Raw genomic sequence first — 18,913 nt, forward strand, 5'->3', positions numbered from 1 at the left:
AAATTTTCACCCTGACCCAAGGATGAACTGATTATATGTTTCAATGTCATTTAAGTGGACGACTTCATCCAGAGCGACCTACATCTGGAACAGGTGTTCCTGGTGTGAAGGACCCTGCCAAAGGGCCCACAATGGACACTGATGGTGCCCTGACCGGGATTTGAACCCCCAATCTCCTGTATGTCCCATAACAAAGTCATCGATGTAAACCACTAAGCTCTCCAGCTGTATATGTCAAAGGTTAAGGTCACTGGGGCTCGTGTTCCTCTGTCGCCTTCCATACCATGCTTGTGAATGCAACAGCTTTGAAATGTTTTTTAGGAATTTTCTGAAACCGTTACAGAAATGTTCACCCTGACCCAAGGATGACCTGAGATTTAAGAGGTTGAAAGTTCAAAGCCGTGGGCTAATCACATCCCTTACTTGGGGATGTGATATCTAAAGAAGTCACTGAGGGACCTTCTTCATATTTGCACTATGGCAGAGCATAAATCAAAATTTAGATTACATTGCAATATGGCCTACAGCAATTTTCAAAGTGCAGGTGCAATATGTATTCTTTACTGGAAATGTGTGTCAAAATACCAGTTTAATACAATTGTTCTGCAGCATGAATGTAAAGCTATACACATCATGCAAATATGTTTTTCTTATCAAAAACAAGAATGACATAAATGATCATTCCCTTCACATTGCACTTGCAATATGAGTTTAAAAATTCACAATAAATCATTTTTCAAATTGTTAACCCCAATGTGATTATTGTTTACAAGGCTGCGAGTAAAACAAATAAGTCAATTTATGAATGTGACTGGAGTAGATGAATGAAAATATGTCACTCAAAAAGATTCCTGCATCATCTAATTTCATCCTAACGGCCAACAGAAAAGAACAGTTTCTGTTAAATCTATCTAATAGTGAGTAGGTTATAATACAAAATGATTTATTGCTTGTGTCTGTAGAAAATACATAAAATGGGGAACTTTAAAAAAACTGCATGTAAAATCACAATCACAATGAGATAATTAGATGATTTCCCCTAATCATTAAGCTCCACTTTGCACTTACATGCACTCTCACTCAAGGATGAACTAATTAGATTTTGAAGGTCAAAGGTCATTAGGATTAATAGTCATCCTCCACTGTTTTTTACATTTTACCACAGAAAACAATCCAGCTCTTGTAGTTCTAGTCACTACTCTCATTTTAAAAATCTTTTTAAAAAAAAATTGGTATTACAATAATCCATATTTCTTCCTCTATCTTGTACTGCTTTAATTTTAAAAATGTGCCACCCCTGATGTTTAATGATTAATTTTTCTTATTGTAAACATTGTGTACAGCTAAAGCTTTGTGTAGCCATCTCTTCAGTTTTCAGCATGATTATATGAACATACAAAAACTGTCTTTATAAAAATACACTTCTCAAGTATAGCACGGTAAAATCTGATGCATGAAATGCACTTTTAATACCTTGTTTTCCTCCAAGTAGCGGTCTGTTTCCTTTGTACCAGTGTTACCAACAAAAAATGCTGGGTCATGCACTGTCATGTGCAGCTGCAAAATTTGCATTCATTCAATTTATGGTGCAAGTAGCTGCTTCACTGAGATAAAACGCCACAAAGACAAGGTTGACAATGTCGCTTTTTAACAGCTTTTCTCCCACATCGGTTCATAATTCTGCTTTTAAGCAGGGATGCACATTATATTGACAAAAAGTCAATTACTGTACTGGCAGATATCAGCTGTTAATATGGGCTTATGTCATCTATAAATATTGGCTGTACGTACGAATGTTAGTGGATTTTGACCTATGTCAATAGGTCTTACAGACCTGTGTCAGCAGGAGTCTTTTTCCTTGTTATTCATCATTCTTGAATTTTAAAGTTTGTTCAAAGGCCTGGAGTTTTAGGTCCTAACTGCACACATAAATATTGGTATTGACTAAGGTATTGGTTAAAATGGATTTGGAAATACATTTGCAAAAATCCTATATCGCTCATCCCCAATTTAAAGAAAACATTGGTAACTAAGTAAACAAACCCTATGGAGTGCTGTTTTGGTTGAACAACTGAAGACAACAAGTGGCCTGTGGAAGATGGTAGCTAGACTCAAGGGCTTCGTGGCTGTACTGCACAACTATCCCTGTGAGCTTGACTGCCAAACTGATAGCTAGCTGAGTTTAAACTCCACACGGTGACAACAGATGGCGCTGAAAGAGCAATATAGCTGCTTATAAACTACACACTGTGGACTTAGCTGAACACTGGAAATCTTCACATATGAAGATGATTTAAACCTTTTTTCCCCTCTGATACAGCTCCTTAACACAGTCGTATATTCTGGTGCAACTTATATTTCTGATTTTATCGTACTTTATACCACAATACTCAATATTAGGCAAAACAAGTGAATAATTTTATACAACTCAGTACAAAGTTTTCATGAAAATCCCCTCAAACTATTTCACTTGTTTATTTCTGAAAGTATTTACCTCTTGCTTTGTAGGATTTAAAACTACAGTTGGACTCCAGTCTTTTGGGCTGATTTAAAAAGATTAAACCTTTTTGTTATTAAACATGAACTCCTTAAGCTTCGATGTGTTTCCCCAGGATCAATTAAAGTTGCTGTAAGTAACTTTAAGCACCTAAATCCTACCTAGAGCCCTGGTGCAGATCACTGTAGCGTGAGATATCTTTAGTTCTTTGAAGCCTGACAACATGATGGCAGGTTATACAGGAGAAAGCAGCACCCAGACATCATGAACAAGAGACGTTGCATAACACGGTTTTGTCGCAGTAACCTGAGCGAGTGGGCACGGCACACTTGCAACCCACCAATACTGCAGGACTGAGAGGAAGTGGGGCAGAGTGACCTTGCTGATAATCTGTCTGGTCTACCACCTTTCTCTCTCTCTCTCTCTGTCGGCAGTGAGTAATGCAGAGTATGAAATACTGCCAGCCTGCTGAGTCTAAGTAATAGACAGTTTGAGAATATGTTGACATATGATGATGAATTACCTCTCCTCAGGCGACCCCTTATTGGCTGACCTGAGCAGGGAACACAAATCAGTGAAGGTTGCATTTTTTTTTTTTTTTTTGCACATGCTCATTTTGCAGCAATGGTTGCAACTTTAAAATGCAATTCTCCTTCTCTGTTGCACAAAATTCAGCATCTTTAGTTCATTATAAATAGAAACATTCACTGTTTGTGTAACTGATACAGAGTTAGAGGAACATAATGACACGTACCTCATGATATATGAAATAAAAAAATCATAAGGGACCATTCAAATCAAGGACACACAAAAAAACCTTCTCTTTGTTGTCTAAAAATAGCCAAAAGGTATTGTTGTTAGATATTATCAGCACAAAAGTAGAACTACTCTCTGTTGGTTATGCGCCTCTGCGAGACATACAATTGCCAGACAGTGAAAGGTCAGCGGTGGGTCAGGAGGAGGGGTTTAACCTTGACCCTTTACCTCCAAAATATTGGGCTGTGCATAAAGGGGGGAAAATATAAAGCTCCATGCAATGTTTACCCTTTATCATATACCCTAATGCCCATATTTAGTTATAAAAGCAGCAAAAACAGCTGATCTAACGCAAGTCCTCATCAGCTGGCAGCAATCCGATTTGCTATTGGCCAGTCGCTCTCATGCTGCCTTATTTAAACTTCTCTTGCCTGGCCACACTCTGCTGCTCTCTCTGGAAGCTGCTCTTGCAACCCTCATCCACCCCAGCTCTTCCTTTATTCTGTTTCTGACTTAAGCGATGTCATACACCTCATCTTGTGGATATTAAAGTGGCCCCAATGTTCTCATGTTTGTGGCCTTCAGAGGAAAAAAGTTTAGACACCCATGTCCTAGGGGAATAATTTTACATTTGATAAAATGCAACTTACTACTGTGTTTAGTTGACTGGTCAAAAAAAAGAAAACACTCGCAAAACAGCCCAAATTAAACACTGTTTGATACAGGATCACACCAGCAGTTGGTTAATGGTGCAAAGTTGGTTCACAGAACAAACATAAGCAGTGCTAGCGCTGCCAGCCTTCAATCCTCTTTTCAGGTTCACATCTGACAGCTGGTAACTCTGGTGGCAACTAACAAGAGATTCCAATTTAGCTGTTAAGCTGGCCAAATGGGTGAATCCCTAGTTTAAAGCCCTGAAAAATATGCATTATTATGCATACTATATGTATAAACATGCATATTAGTAGCTATCTCAAAATTTGTGAAAATTTGTCTCTTTGTTGTCCAATAGGTGAACTAAATTAATGATAAATAAACAGACTTAAATCTTATTTATTTATTTATAAACATAAGAAAATCTTGATCAAATTTCAACATAGTATTGTGAATTGGGTGCATCATTACATATTAAGTGTGAGGTTGCCAATCTTTATTTTAATGATCAATAGTCTCAAAAATGCTTAAGCTGTAAGAAAAGCAACATACATTCAGTAATATATTTAATCCAAAAGAGGAAGCATTTCCTAAAGTGCACAAATGCATTGACAGAGTTTCAGTAGCTACAGGAGTGTGCAGCATTTTCTCTGTTCAACATTTCAGTTCTGAAACACTGCCATTGTATTTGTGCAATTTAGACAATGTGCAGGAGTTTCCTGCAGTTTCATTCATTAAAAACATTACTTTTTTCAATATTCAGCGCCTAGGACTTCTAGTTTTGTTGCCCTGGTGCTTAATTTTTACTAAAACTGCATCAAAGATTAAATCCTGGTATCATAACAGCCCTATGTGGTGTGAAAGAAAATCATAGGTGTTCTTTCAGCCTGGCAGGACTGTTGTTTAGTCAGTGTTGCGTAGGCAGCAGAAAGCCCACGACAAAGTGTGTGTGGTGACTGGAGGGATTAAAAGTGTTACAGTGAGCTAGGTGAGAAGTGTATGAGGTGATTATGGTGTGTGGAAAATAATTAGTGCTTCTACTTCAGGAGGAAACGGTACAAATGCAGCGGAGAGTACCTTCTTTTATTTTAGAAATTGTTCCTTCTAGCAATGGGATAAATAATTAAAAATTACAACATGCCAGCAGGCTTCATAATAAAATACGGCGTGGGTGCCCGGTGATATCTCAAGAAGCCAAAACAAACAAGCTAAACGAATAAATAAGACATGAGAGGCAGCTTCCTGTGTTCGACAAGGAGGCAGGCGGCCCTGCAAAAGCGAGGCGAGTCTGTGACGATAACAATGCTGCTATTTTTACTAACTGTAGGAGACTGGTGACAAAGAGCGAAAGGGAGAGAAGAAGGAGAGAGGGAAGGAGTGTCAGGAGGAGCAAACAAAGGGGTCTAGTGTGAACTCCACCCGGAGCAGAGCTGCTATTTTTTGACAGTTTTGGAGGACAGACAGATAGACAGAGAGGAACGTTTAGTGTAAAACGGGGACAAAGCCAGACGTGCACCCAGACATCCAACCGCCGTCAAAACAACAAGACTTAATTGTACCCGAAAGCTGAGGCTGTTGCACCGAGGGGAAATATGCTCTAAAAAGGGACACATCCTGTTTAGCAGAGTAACGGACTGACACTGTGTGACTTCAGTGCAGGCAGTTATACCCTCGCATGACATTTGAGCTGCATAATAACGCCCCTCCCATTTGACCTCAACCCCCCCTCCCCAACCATTTTACTCTCATCCACCCCGGCATCAATCTCCATAACAAAGGCCGCACTGATACAGTGTGAAAGGACTCCATAGGAGGTTATTCTGCGATGACGGCTGCAGGGTCATGACCAAATTCTGTCTTTTTATTACAGCTAGAGTTACAACTTCTTTGTCCTGGCGTATATAACACTTCCTGCTGCTATCCATCTTTGATCTCATGGGAATAAAGTAATGCAAAAGCAGTCTGTTTTTGTCTTTTTCATCCAGCAATACAATTACATGATGGACGTAAAACAGAGCTCAGGCATTATTTATGTGGGATTAATGGGATTTTCAGCATGGCCAGGCAGTTTGCTTCCATGGATTTAAAGCATAATATTGGCGTAAGACAACAAAAATACATATTCCTTTGCATTATTTGTAGGTCTTATTGTACTACTGGTATTTTTCACTGGTACCCAGTTGAAGTATGTTTACAAAAACACATTGTGTGCATCCTTGGGGAATGAAAAGCCCACTGAATGAGCGTTCCTCCTGTTTTGTTCACATTAATGTTAGCATTCATGCATCATCATTCAGAGATCTTCAAGTTAGTGAATCACTCCTTTTTGGCACAGTACCACCACTACTAACTATATATGTGTTCTGACACTAATAATCTCAAACATGCATTGCATAAGTCCCAAATGCTGAGTGTTTTTTAGGGGTCTTTTCAGAAATGGAATTTCATTACAGAATTACAAAATTCAAAGGGATCCTACATCATTTAAATGCATGTTCAAGCACTCCAGGCTGTGACGCAATCCTCCACTTATGCATGTGCATAAGATCACAGAAGTCTCTGAGTAGTTTTTAACTGAAGCTGTGTGGTTTAGAGTTTCATTTCTCTCTATGTAGTTGTGTTAAACTCATACTGAAAACACTACATTTCCTGATATGTCTGTTTCATGATAGAAAAAAATTCAAACAAAACAACAACGAGGGATTTAAAATCTGAAGTAGTTGTGTAAAATAGATTTTAATTAACTGAGCTTCAGTGATCTAGAATTTGCTGCAAGTGTACAGAGCAACAGTTTTTTTTTCAGCTGATCCTCTGACTGCGCTGTTACAAGTTGGCTTCCTGGTTTGTGCAGCATGCAATCCCAGAATGCTTTGCAAGTAGCTCACAGGAAGGCCATGCTTGACAGCTTTTTGTTACTATTTTTACTGAGACCTGGAGGCAGATTGTACAGCCTGTTTCTGAATCAAAATTGTTTTGATTTGTGTTTTATTAATTTTATTTCTAGGACTTTTTTTTTTAAAGAAGGAAAGACATCTACAAAAATTCCGTTCCAGTTTACAACCTGTTTGAACACAAACAGTCCGCAACTTTTTGAGCTTACTTCCCATACAAAACGTAAGCCAACATTAGTGTCTGCACTACTTTTAGCCTCTTTGCATCCAAGATTTTCAACTAAACAGAGTCCTGATTTAAAAACAGGAAGTAAATAATGGTGGTGGATAAAAATCAACGATGCATGTCTTGGAAATGTCCAGCAGGATGCATCAGCTTCTACGTTCTTCACCTGCAGAACAAGCTACTAGAGAACTAAGGCTGGCTACATCTGTGGCTCAATTGACATTTACATTCTTGTGAGAACCTCTTTTAATTCAATTGATCTGTCAATTCAAATTATCTAATATTTTCAATCAACTTTACATGTGATGAGATGTTTTTTTCTTATTTCTGTTTAAAGCAATTTCCTTTTTTCCAGTGATGTACCACTACCACATTTCTCCAGACCAACTACGAATGCAGATTCTTATGTTTGGGCATCCATTTGTACTCATAACACAAACATGAGCACTTAATAAGACCATGAATGTTCTAGAAATTATTTTGAAGTTTGTTTTATTTCATCAGATGTTATTCATCCCTCCTCTATACAATTTATCAGTAAAAATATGGGCTTTCATGTGTTTTGAGGAGAGACTTCCATCTAGCCACGCTGCCATAAACCCCAGATCAGTGGAGGGCTGCAGTGATGGTTGTTCTTCTGGAAGTGAGAGTGACCATCAGGTTCTTGGTCACCTCTCTTACTAAGGCCCATCTCCCCTGATTACTCAGTTTGGCTGGGCGACCAGCTCTTGGAAGAGTCCTAGTTGTGCCACTGTTTTCTTGGGAACATTCAGAGCAACAGAATCTTATGTAGCATTCCCTAGACCTGTGCCTTGCAATAATCCTCTCGCTGAGCTCTGCAGGCAGACCTCATGGCTTGTTTTTTGTTCTGATACGCTCTGAGAGGTGAACCATTCCAAATCATGTTCCATAAATTTAATTTACAACAGTTGGACTCTGCCCATGAAGGGTGCTCTATAAATAAATTTGCCTTGCCCTGCCTAATAGGGCCATAATGTTACAGGGGTCAGGGTAGGGATGGTGCATTACAGAGGGCGTTTTGGCAGCCAGCAGCAAAGAATAATCACGGTCCATGACAAGTAAGCAGCACAAAACATGGATGAGATACAGCAACAGAATGACGGCTTCCACTGGCAGTCCATGCTTCATTATGCAGCTGTCTTTCACGCTGCATCTGGTGTTTCCACAGCAAAGATAAACTCCTACAACTATGAAAAGTGAAGATTTTTTGAAAACTGTTTTGAAAAAGGTCCAGCTCTAATTAGAAACAACCATACCTCTATGCACACTGAATGTCCGTTAAGAGAGCTGCCACTTGTGGCCATAAAACTGACCTCATGCTACCCGTTTTTGCCAACAACTTCCTCATCTTTGGAAGACAGTACAGCTTTCACTTCAACTTTTTTATAATGCTCGATAGCAGACTCTCACTATGAGCAGGAATTAAAGTGTATACTTTAAGTGAAAGCAAATAAACCGCTGACAGACTAGCTTTTGTAGCTATTTCCAGAGATAAAAAGTCCAATGTTTTCAACTGATGCCCTGTCAGGATCCTTGTGTCTCCTAGCTCTATATGTTCAGAGCTGTCAGCCTGATTTGTTATTAAACTCTCAAGTTTTGAAATCTCAAGCTCTAGTGACTGGACAATGTGCAGCCATAAGAGGAGAGCAAGAGCAACTTTCACCATGACTGGTCGTGATAAGGGACAGGAGCCCTTAGTCACTGAAATGGCTTTCTGCGTGAGGGAATGTGTGTTTTATGTGCAGTGTCAGGGCCCACTTCAGCTGGCAGAGCCTCTGTACGCTCCAGACCTCGAGGCAGAGCCGAGCAGCGAGACTGAGCCGGCGAGGATCCGATGCTCTTCTCCAGATCATTACACCACCCCCAGACACACAGAGACACTTTAAATCAACTCCTCCTTCTCCTCGTCTCTTCCCTTCTTTCATCTCACTGGACCGAGAACACATCACCGTCTCTTTTCTCACTTCCTCCCTCTTTCTCTCACACACAAAAAAAAAACACCATTTCTCTCTCAGCTTCACATACACTGCCCACTGACCTCGCATTTTTCACAGCAGAGTATCCACTTCTCTCTCTCAAACCAGGACTAATTACCCAGCTTTCATTGTTCCTCCTCCCCCAGCAATTATTTACAGAAGCAGCAGCAGCTCCCACACTGCATTTCAGATAAGTATCTACATGTAGGCACTTTTGGGGGCCCATGTCAGCTGCACAGCAGGAATGCAGCCGGGCCATCCATTAGCAGCTGGCTACTGTGGAGGGAGGGATGGTGTGTGCAAAGCCCCGTGTTTGAAGCGGGGTAAAATCAAAATGTCAGCATCATTGTGACACCGGCAGAAGCTGAGTGAGTTCATTAAAACAGCTGACAGAGGAGCTGCCTATGACTGTGTCACAGTAGATAAGCTTTAAGGTCAGCTTCGACGAGACTCACAACACACTGGATGGAAAAATTAAACACATGCTAGCATAAAAATGGAAGAACAGATAAGACATTATTGGAAAATGGCTATTAGGGGAGAGACTGAATGATAACATCTTTTAAATAAAGCTGTTATTATGCTGTAAAAAACATGTTTAAATAATACTGTCATGTGCCAACTTTTGCATGTTTTTTCTGATTTTGAATAAAATCTACAAAGAAATACTTTCACATTTGTCCCTGTTTTAATCAGTTGTGTGGTTGAAGAGTAAAGAAGGCCCTGGAATATTGTTTACATCTATATTAGGTCGCTTGACTCTTATATTTGGGGCTGGTCTCAATATCCTTTGGATTGTAGAAACACAATATCATACTTATTGATAATACAACAAATCTATTGGAATTTTACTCATTTCAAGAGCCTAGGACCAATCTAAGAAGAAATTAATAGGCCTACTTTACTAGGGATGCACCAGACTCTGTATCTGTGGATATCAAACTTCCTGACAATATTTATAGATGAAAAATGAGCTGTAAATATCAGTCCTTACTGGCTGTAACTATCAGCATATATCAGCTGTATGTATTGGCTTATATCAGCTGGGAATGTTAGCCTGTATGTGCCTAACTATCGACCCATATTTGCTGTATTATCAGCCTATATCAACAGTAAATACTGGTCTGTATCAACTGTGTATACCAGCCTTTATATGCTGTAAGTATTGGCCCATATAGGCTGAAAGTATTGGCCTGTATCACCTGTGTTTATCAGCCTATAATGGCTGTAGGACTCAGCCTATATTGTCCTATATTAGCTGTATCAGCTTAAATTGGCTGTGAATATTGGCCTATATTGGCCTATAACAGTTGTGTTTATCAGCCTATATTGGCTCTAGGTATTGTTCTATATCGGCTGTATTATCAGCCTATATTGGCTGTAGGTATCGCCTATATTGGCCTATGTTAGCTGTATTATCAGCCTGTATTGGCTGTAGTTATTGGCCTATATCAGATTTAGATATCGGCCTATATCAGCTGTAAGTATCAGCCTATATTGGCTGTAAGTAAAGGTCTATTTCAGCTGTAGATTTTGGCCATATATATGAATAAGTTAGTTGAGGACCAACAGTCAGCTTTAAATATTTTCTTGATTCTTCAAGGAAAATTCCTGTTGATATTTAAAACCAACATATCAGCAGATATTGGTACATAATTGCATTTTAAAATTGACACACAAGAAAATTAAAATATCCTTCAAGGTATGTCAGAGTTCATTTGCTTGATGGTAACACATAATGGAAGTTGCTTTAGAGGAGTGAACAGTAGTAGTAGTATTACTTTATGCTAATTTCAACTTTTGATAGTCATTTTACTTGATAATACTAAATTAAAAAGAATGTTTAATTGATCATTAACTTAAATAAAGGTTCATTAAAGGTTCAGTAAATGGCAGTTTCTTAAGTTAGGAGAAGTTTGTTTTTTAGCAACTCAGTTCTGCCACTGCACATTACTGCTTTTTTATCATTTTGTTATTTAATGGTGGGAAGCAAACCACTTTTACACATGCAGTTTGATTAAGTCTTTGATATTTTTTAGAAATAATGAAAGAACATTAGAATAACAATGCCCATACCTCCCTTTGTCATATAGGGTAAGCATTAAGTGTGTAGAGTTTTAGGCAGAACCTTGTCTGTATCAGTACTGATAACAGTAACAGCAGAAATTAGTTTGGAAATGTAAGCATATTGAAGAGCTGCAAAACTGCAGAGTTGCATTCCTATATATTTAATGCAAGTATTTATACCAGTGTAAAAAATGAGAAAAAAAAGAAAGAAATGTACTTTGACAGGTGTATTAATAATATTTTCTCTACATTTGATCATTTGATTGAAAGTCAGTCTGTTCTTACAAATATGAGGAAAAGATATGCAAGTAAATCTGATCACAACAAATAAGAGGGACATCTATCCTTTATTGGCACTGCTAGTCTGCTATTTAACTAAGATCTCCGAGTTGCAATGTAAAATACAACCATGTATTTTGCTTTTTTGGCTACATAAATTTGGCCCTAAAACCCTAGAATTACTTCTGTTCCCTTCATGTTTTCCTCCTTCGGGGCATCCAAAGATGATGAAATGGCTCAGTGTTATCAAGTTCTGTTGATAGTACTGAATCATTGTTTCATAATCCATATATTCAAATTCATATCAAACAATTATTAATATTAGTTCTTCATGTTTATCTCCTGCGTACTCCCTTACCTTGATGGGGTCTGTACTGAAGCGAATCTTCCTAGAAGGGGGCGGGTCCTCCTCCATAGGCAGCCCAACAATCTCCACACAGCTGGACTCTGGCTCGTAGCGGTCGTCATCCTCTTCCTCCTCCTCGTCCACCTGGCTCCCTCCAAAGTCCTCCCCTACTGCGCTGTAGGTACTGATATCCACAGAGTCCCGTCCCGACTGGTCCTCTCTGACTGTCCTGTCTTCCTCGTCATCTGCATCCTTATACCCCTCCTGCTTGAACATTTCACCCCCCTTTGGAGAGCTCTGCTTCTCTGACATGATTTCTCCATTTTCCACAGAGATGTCACCTTGCAGTGATGTGCTTTTAAGCTCCCTTGCAGCAGAGTATTCCTCAGATTTAACCTCAGATTTTGCTTCCACGCCTGCATCTGCAACTGTCTTTTCTCTATGCTCTCCTACAGAGCTGAAATGTTCAGCAGTTTGGGTGTTTTGGCCCCCGTTAATGCCTTCAGATGGGGGTGTCATCCTCCCCCTTTGGCCCCTTTGAGATCCATCTTGCCCGTTCTGACTCTTAATCTCATCTTCCTTGTTGCTTGCTGCAAAATTACAAGCCCTTTTTGTGATTATTTTGGAGTTCAAGACACCCACCTTGGCGCTGACCCCCCTGGAGGGGAGAGGTGGGGTGGAGGAGAGGCGATGGAGGTTGTTTCTGAGCTCTGCTGCACGTTCAAAGACTGCACTGAGCTGACTGACTGTGGGGGACACAGCATCACTGGTGTCCAGGCTGTCCAGAGACTCTGTGCTGCCATTGAAACGAGCCACCACGTCCAGCCTGCCATCCTGGAAGCCCGAGGCCTTGTCTGTCTTGAGGAGGACTCTGGTGGTGGCCAGTTTCTCCTGCTGCTGCCTCTCCTGCTGCTGCTCGAAGATGCGGCGTGTCTCTTGCAGCTTTGAGTAGCTGGGTGAGGAGGCCCGCTGGTGCCCATTTTCAGGTTTGGTGTCGAACTTGTTCACACGCTCGGACACGGTGGATCCGAGCTTCAGGAGCGCGCTGTGGTCCACGTTTTCATTCAGACTCCCTGCTCTGGGGAGGGTGAGGCGTGCCGACTTGTCCGCGTTCTTGGCGACGTCCTCCCCATCTGCATCGGCTGGGGATGTGGTCTGCATCTGCTGGAACATGTTTTTGATACGGTGCACATTAGAGCCGTACCTGCGCCCTCGGGGGCCCTCCTGCAGGTCCCCGTTCGCTGCATTGTCTTTGACGGGCTTCAGGGCCTGCATCCCCGCCTCGTACGCGTTTCGGTGCGGGGATGGGCTCCTGAGCGTGGAGCCAGAGCCGGTGCTCTTGGATGTGGATTCGGTCTTCATCATGGTCATTCAAGCGTCACAACGGATGCTCAGCGACGGCATGTCTCCAGTCTCAACACCCCGGTGGCGAATCTGTGTTATCCACCAGCAGCCCCAGACTACACCGGCAGATGGAGAGAAACAAAAACAACAGCTCGCATTAAAGGCCTGCCTGCATCCGCTGCAATTCTCGTCCAATGCAACGGAGAAAGTGAGCACGATGCATCTGTCATTAGCTCGCTTGCAGTACCAACAATGCAAACCTAGCCCTTACAGATATATGCAGTCATTAGTCATTGAAAAATATTCGTACAGAGAAGTAGAGCAGTAATGAGCCGCAGATTTACCGCAGCTGACGACAGATTGCTTACGTTTAATCCCTTTTTGCAGGCAGCATCATTTTGATCTCTTCATTCTGTGGAGCTGCAGATTTCTGGTCCTCCTCTAGCAGCGGCAGAGTGCTGCTGCATGGAGCCGGGGGCAGCTGGGTCCTAGTGCCCGTCTGCCAGGTCCACTTACTACTGCTACCATACAATCATAATTTATAATGCCATGAATACCGAAATGATATGTTCAAGTATTCATGGAAAAATAAATTAGGTAGTTGTAGTAGTATGTGCTGAGGAGAGGAACGGGTATGATTTAGTATACTTAGGCAAGCAACTGCTTCCCAAACAGCATGGAAAAGTCACTGCTTAAGCCAGCCTTTAACTGAAATAACCTGTTTCTAAAACGAAAATCTAAAAAAGAATAAATTAAAGGAGGTTAGTCCTGTGTAGCACACGTTTTAAAAACCTAAAAACACGACAGAAGTTGTGTGCATGGTTACAACTGCACGGAGCTAGCATAACAATGAAATAGCAATAGCTAGTTAGCTTATCTCGTCAGAACCGTTAGCGAAAACAAACGTGTTATTTGTGCTTAAACTCGACATAAAACTTTATTAAACTACTTACAAGTTAACTTAAAACAACACGTAATTAAGTAAAAACACTCAAAATTATATTCATGAAGGACGTGTGCATTTTTTGAGAGAATATGCTTGAAACAGCTAATCGCTACTAGCTAAAATTAATATGCAGCTAGCTCAGCAGTTCTCCCTGAAGCCTTTCCAAAGCTTTTAGGAGAGAAGCTGATCCCACTGAATCAACAAGAAAATAAAAGATGTATTATTAAAAGTAAACCGCAATTTTGATCCTAAAAGAACTGCTACACATTATTTAAGAGAACTGTAGAATTACTGTATTATTGAGATAATGGACAGCATTCTTTAGGTGCTCTTTGGCATGGGATTCATCTTGTTTTATTAGAAAAAAAACCTCAAAGTCAGTCACTTCAAACAAATAAAACTGGTACATTCACTCTGTAGTTACAAGTGGCCCAAATCTGATTTCTTTAGTTTATATGTGACTCAAATCTGGTTTCCTTTTGACTGTTAACACAATTACACTGAATCTGATTTTTCCACATCAGATTCAGGCCACTTCATATGTGGTCAGGGTTGCCAGGTGTGGGTGACAAATCTGGCCTAATGGCTGATAAAAACTAGCCAAAACCAAGCCCAAAGCTGAAACTCAGCATAAGCCAGTTAAACCTCTGCCACAACACATATTGCTTGTCTGCATGCAGGTGTACAGCTTCTGTGTGTGGCGTGCATGTCTATGTGGCACAGTGGATCTCTGGTTGTGTGCCATGTTCTCTGTTTTCCTGCTTCTCTGCTGGTTGATTGAGTTGTATTATAGGGTAAATAAAGTAGTTTATTATGCTTTGGACATTAAATACACATACACAAGACATCAAAATTGGGTCAGCTCAACCCGCAGACAAAAAAATCTACCCGCGACAGTACCTAAAAAGCAGCCCAATTCCCGCAGACCTGGTAACCCTGTATGTCGTACTGAGTCAGATACATAGCTGATCTTTTGGAATTTGACCACAGTGTAAACAGCCAAACAAAAAAAATGAACAAATATCAAAACTGAGCATTAATGTCTGAAGTGTGAACATACAGCCTTTACCCATCCCCTTTTGGTGCCCCTATTAGAGGGACCCAGACCCTCTAGGTTGGCAACCACACTGTAAAAAACAGCATCAGTTTTACCCAGAAACACTGAGTTGAACTAACTTAGTTTTTCGTAACCTGTTATAAACACTTATAAACAATTTATTTGTACTCCTTGGCCACAAAAGACACTCAATTTAGGTTTACTTGTTTTAAACAAATTAAGTGTTTGATCTTATAAGTTTAATGAGCTAGCTTAGCAATCTGTAAACTTGAAACCGTTAGATAAATGTGTTGAATAGCTTATTGAGTAAAACATGACTGTACCTAACTTAATTTGACAGATGACTGACAATTGCCTCATCTCTCTTAAAACAATGGCATAATTGAAATAGACTGGTTGTGCAAATTGCTGAAACAAACACTAGCTAAGTAAACTGGTTAGCTACTCCCAAGTATTGCAGTATATTCAAATCAGGCTGTCACTTATGGTGTTGAAAAATGAAGACATTGCAGGAGTGCGGGATGTGATGCAGTTCCCCGAGTGTCCACTTGAGGCTGGCTGTAGAAGTACTGGAAGTCACATACACACCTTAGATTAAAATGCCTTTTGTTCCAGCAGAAATGTGCATGCTTAAAGCCTGGTGCCAAATGCTATTTGAGTTGTAATAGTTCATTCCTTTAAGGTCACATACTGTGCAGGGGATCAATTTTTTATAACTTGTCAAATCTGGTTTTAAGGAGGTTACAGGTGATGCATAATTAGTGGTAACAGATGCAAGCTAGCGCATTGTAGGTGTTTGTAAACCACCTCGCTGTGTCTAGACCGATCTAAAATTAGTCTGAGACAGTGTTTTCATGACGGCAACCGCCATGGATTGATTTCCAAAGCTCCTGTCGGTAACCAAAGGGCTGACGTCTTTCAGGCTTGGTCAAATATATGTTTCAAATATGATATTGTCCTAATAAAGTACTGTCCACAATATAATTAAACATCCTGAATTTAAAAAACAGAATTGGAGCATGTCTGATTAGCTTGCGAATTAATCTAGTGGATTATGTAATAGTAAGGTCATTAACATCAGAACACTAGAATATACCTTTTATTAATTTTAAGCTTTAAACATACTTAAACACCATTACAATTAGCTGAAACCCCATTTGAAACACTGAAACATCCAATTTAAGGCGGCTATAGCCTATAGGGAACAAAACCAGCTTTAGGACCCAGTAAATCTTCACTCACGTCAAACCTCTATGGCCAATAACATCAGTCATTAGCAAGGCACATTGTTGCTTCCTGCAATCTGCATCTGTACTGATAGGTTCAATAAATATTACCACTGAAAGCAGACAAAGCATCACTATTTATGTGCTTGAGGGCTGTTTTTAAATCTGCATCGTCTTGGTTTGGTATTTTAAAGAGCTGATTTAACTTCAAGGGTAACGCATTCATGCAGCTGTTCCAGTACAGACATTGAATATAACATGTGGTTTCTTTTCAAGCTGTCCTTCATTTTTATTAACGGACACTTCAAAGGCCGAGTTTTGAGAACATTATAAAGAGAACTAAAGCCTGCAAAGACTAAAATGCAGTCAAATCATGTACATTTCTTTCAGTGAGGCAGCAGTGCCTTTCAGTGGTTTTATCTAAGTCTATATTATATATGCCCTAAATGAAAAAAATAGATGAATTTTTTTTTTTAATCGTAAAAGAAGCCCATAGCAAGACAACCTTTAGGTAAAAGGTCAAAGTTGCAAAATGGTTAGATAAAAAATGTATTAATATGACAATACATCAGAAAATAACAGAATATGAAGCTTAATAATGGGATCAATCAAATTTTACTAAGGGTGAATTATTCATTGCTAGGAATTCTGCTCATTCAAAATATGTATTTTTTGTTACCTATCTAGAACATTGTGCTCCTTTTGATATCATGTGACACGCGTCAATCAAGAAAAAATATAAAAGAAACACAGAGTAATAAAAAATGACATTGAAAGAGAATACATTAAACTAAAATTCAACTTAGCTAAAATTTAATACAAAATAATAATGATGTTTGTCTGTTACTCTGCATCTCAATATTTACACTTTATAGAAAGAAGGGAATCAGAATTTATATGAGCATTTAAAGGGAAACTATTTTAATCAGATGTGTATCTCGTGTGCTGTAAGTAATCCTATTAGGGAGATTAACGTCCTGGACAGTGATATCATTAGCCTGCAGGCATCATCGTATTTATTTTCTGATATAAAAGGTATAACTTAAGCCATCAGAAACACCTGATTGAGTCAAAAGTGCAATATCCCCTAATGAATGCAAATATAAAGTAGCAGACAATGGAAATACTTGAGCTTAATACCTTAAATTAAACATAAGGTTTTAAAGACATACTTTATGGGGTGTCCAGACCTTTTCATTGAGGCCCAGATACTAAAACACATAAGAATAATGGGACCACTTTGCAGTATCTCACCTTAATGTAATAAAGTTAGTAAACACAATCTATTGATATGATTTATAACTGATTAATTTGAAGGGAAAAACTGCCTTTATCACATCTTTCTGATAATGGCTGTCCCGGCAAAAAGCCAGTCATTATTATGGATTTTTGGGTTGCAGATCTGATTTTTGGGGCCCTGGTCAGCCCAGGACACCACTAGATCCTGGTGAGGATGACAGTGCCCTCTGTGCAGCAGAGAGGGAAGCCACTGATGGCTTAACTCATTCAGATATAAAAGAAGATCAAACTGCATGAAGCTTCCAACTTTATGGAGTGAAGGTGCTCAAAGATGATTAGAGCAGTTTTGTAAATTAGACATTGAGACAGAGCCAACAGGGGAGGAAATGAGTGTGATTTTTGCTGCCATTTTCAGCTGTAATCCTTTTGTCTTTATTCATCAGGGTGTTATGATTCAGAATATCATTATTGTTTTGTTTTTTAATATAATATATTCGATTAATGGTTTAATGTCAGCAAAATTATCAGTTTAAATTCAACTCCCATAGTGTAAAATGTAACACTCTATCAGAGTTTATATACAGGTTCTTGGTTATATTTACATTTCAAGACTAGTGTTGCTTTTTTGGATTTTTTGGTTGGGGTTTTTCCTTTATTTCAATAGGACAGTTGAAGAGAGACGGAAATATGGGCAGAGAAAATGGAGGAAAAAATACACTAAACAGAGACCAGACTGGGAATCAATTCTAAATCCAGTTGACAATAGTCTCTACCAAATTAGCAGAAGTGGTGCCCCACAGTATTTAACTAACAATGCCTCCTTGTGTAGAACATCTGTGGCAAAGTAGAGAGTCCCCCCGCAAGAATGCTGTACAGAAACAAAAAAATGTTCTAGAAAACACCTTCTGATGTATTCCTGTACTCCATTTTTTATTTTAAATGATATACTTCTTCTTCTTCTTGTCTCAAGCACAAGTTATTCAGGTGCCTAAGATCCTTTCAGTCCAGTCCAATGTAGACATTTTATAACAGCTTTTGCTGGTTCACAGTGTTTCCAGATGAGAAGTGACTTCTGTGATAGATATTTGATCCCAGTCTCAGTCTTTTTCTCTCCACAGGTATAGGCTGGAACCCACTGACTGTGGATAACTTCACCCATGGTGCAAAAGTGTCTACCATCAAAAATAAGAGTAATCCACTGGGTACATGAGCAAAGGAATCCTAACAGTGATCACAGTGCAACAGACAACAACAAGGATCTAAAACATCTAAACCACTTGCCCAAGGACATGATGGGAAAACTCCACCTACATATTCTTCCAGATTTGATGTGACAGCAGGTGAAGCTTAGATCAACTGACTCTGTACAGAGTTGGATCAACACTGTC

The 18,913-nt window shown here is 39.6% G+C and overlaps 1 protein-coding gene across 2 annotated transcripts in view; it reads right to left on the minus strand.

Moving 5' to 3' along the window:
* ppp1r9bb (protein phosphatase 1, regulatory subunit 9Bb) overlaps positions 1-18,913 on the minus strand; it is a 61,775-nt gene that overhangs the window by 34,663 nt on the left and 8,199 nt on the right. Inside the window, exons 1-2 of one of the 2 annotated variants that reach the window (XM_041816346.1) lie at positions 13,426-13,554; positions 11,726-13,173 (exon numbers count right to left, since the gene is read on the minus strand). In XM_041816346.1, coding sequence (XP_041672280.1) covers positions 11,726-13,084 — 1,359 coding nt within the window. In that variant the 5' untranslated portion in view covers positions 13,085-13,173; positions 13,426-13,554. Of the gene's footprint in view, positions 1-11,725; positions 13,174-13,425; positions 13,555-18,913 lie in introns of those variants that run through there. The other variant, XM_041816345.1, reaches the window with a different exon arrangement.

Source organism: Cheilinus undulatus, linkage group 20, assembly GCF_018320785.1.
Source record: "Cheilinus undulatus linkage group 20, ASM1832078v1, whole genome shotgun sequence".
Taxonomy (NCBI): Eukaryota; Metazoa; Chordata; class Actinopteri; order Labriformes; family Labridae; genus Cheilinus; species Cheilinus undulatus.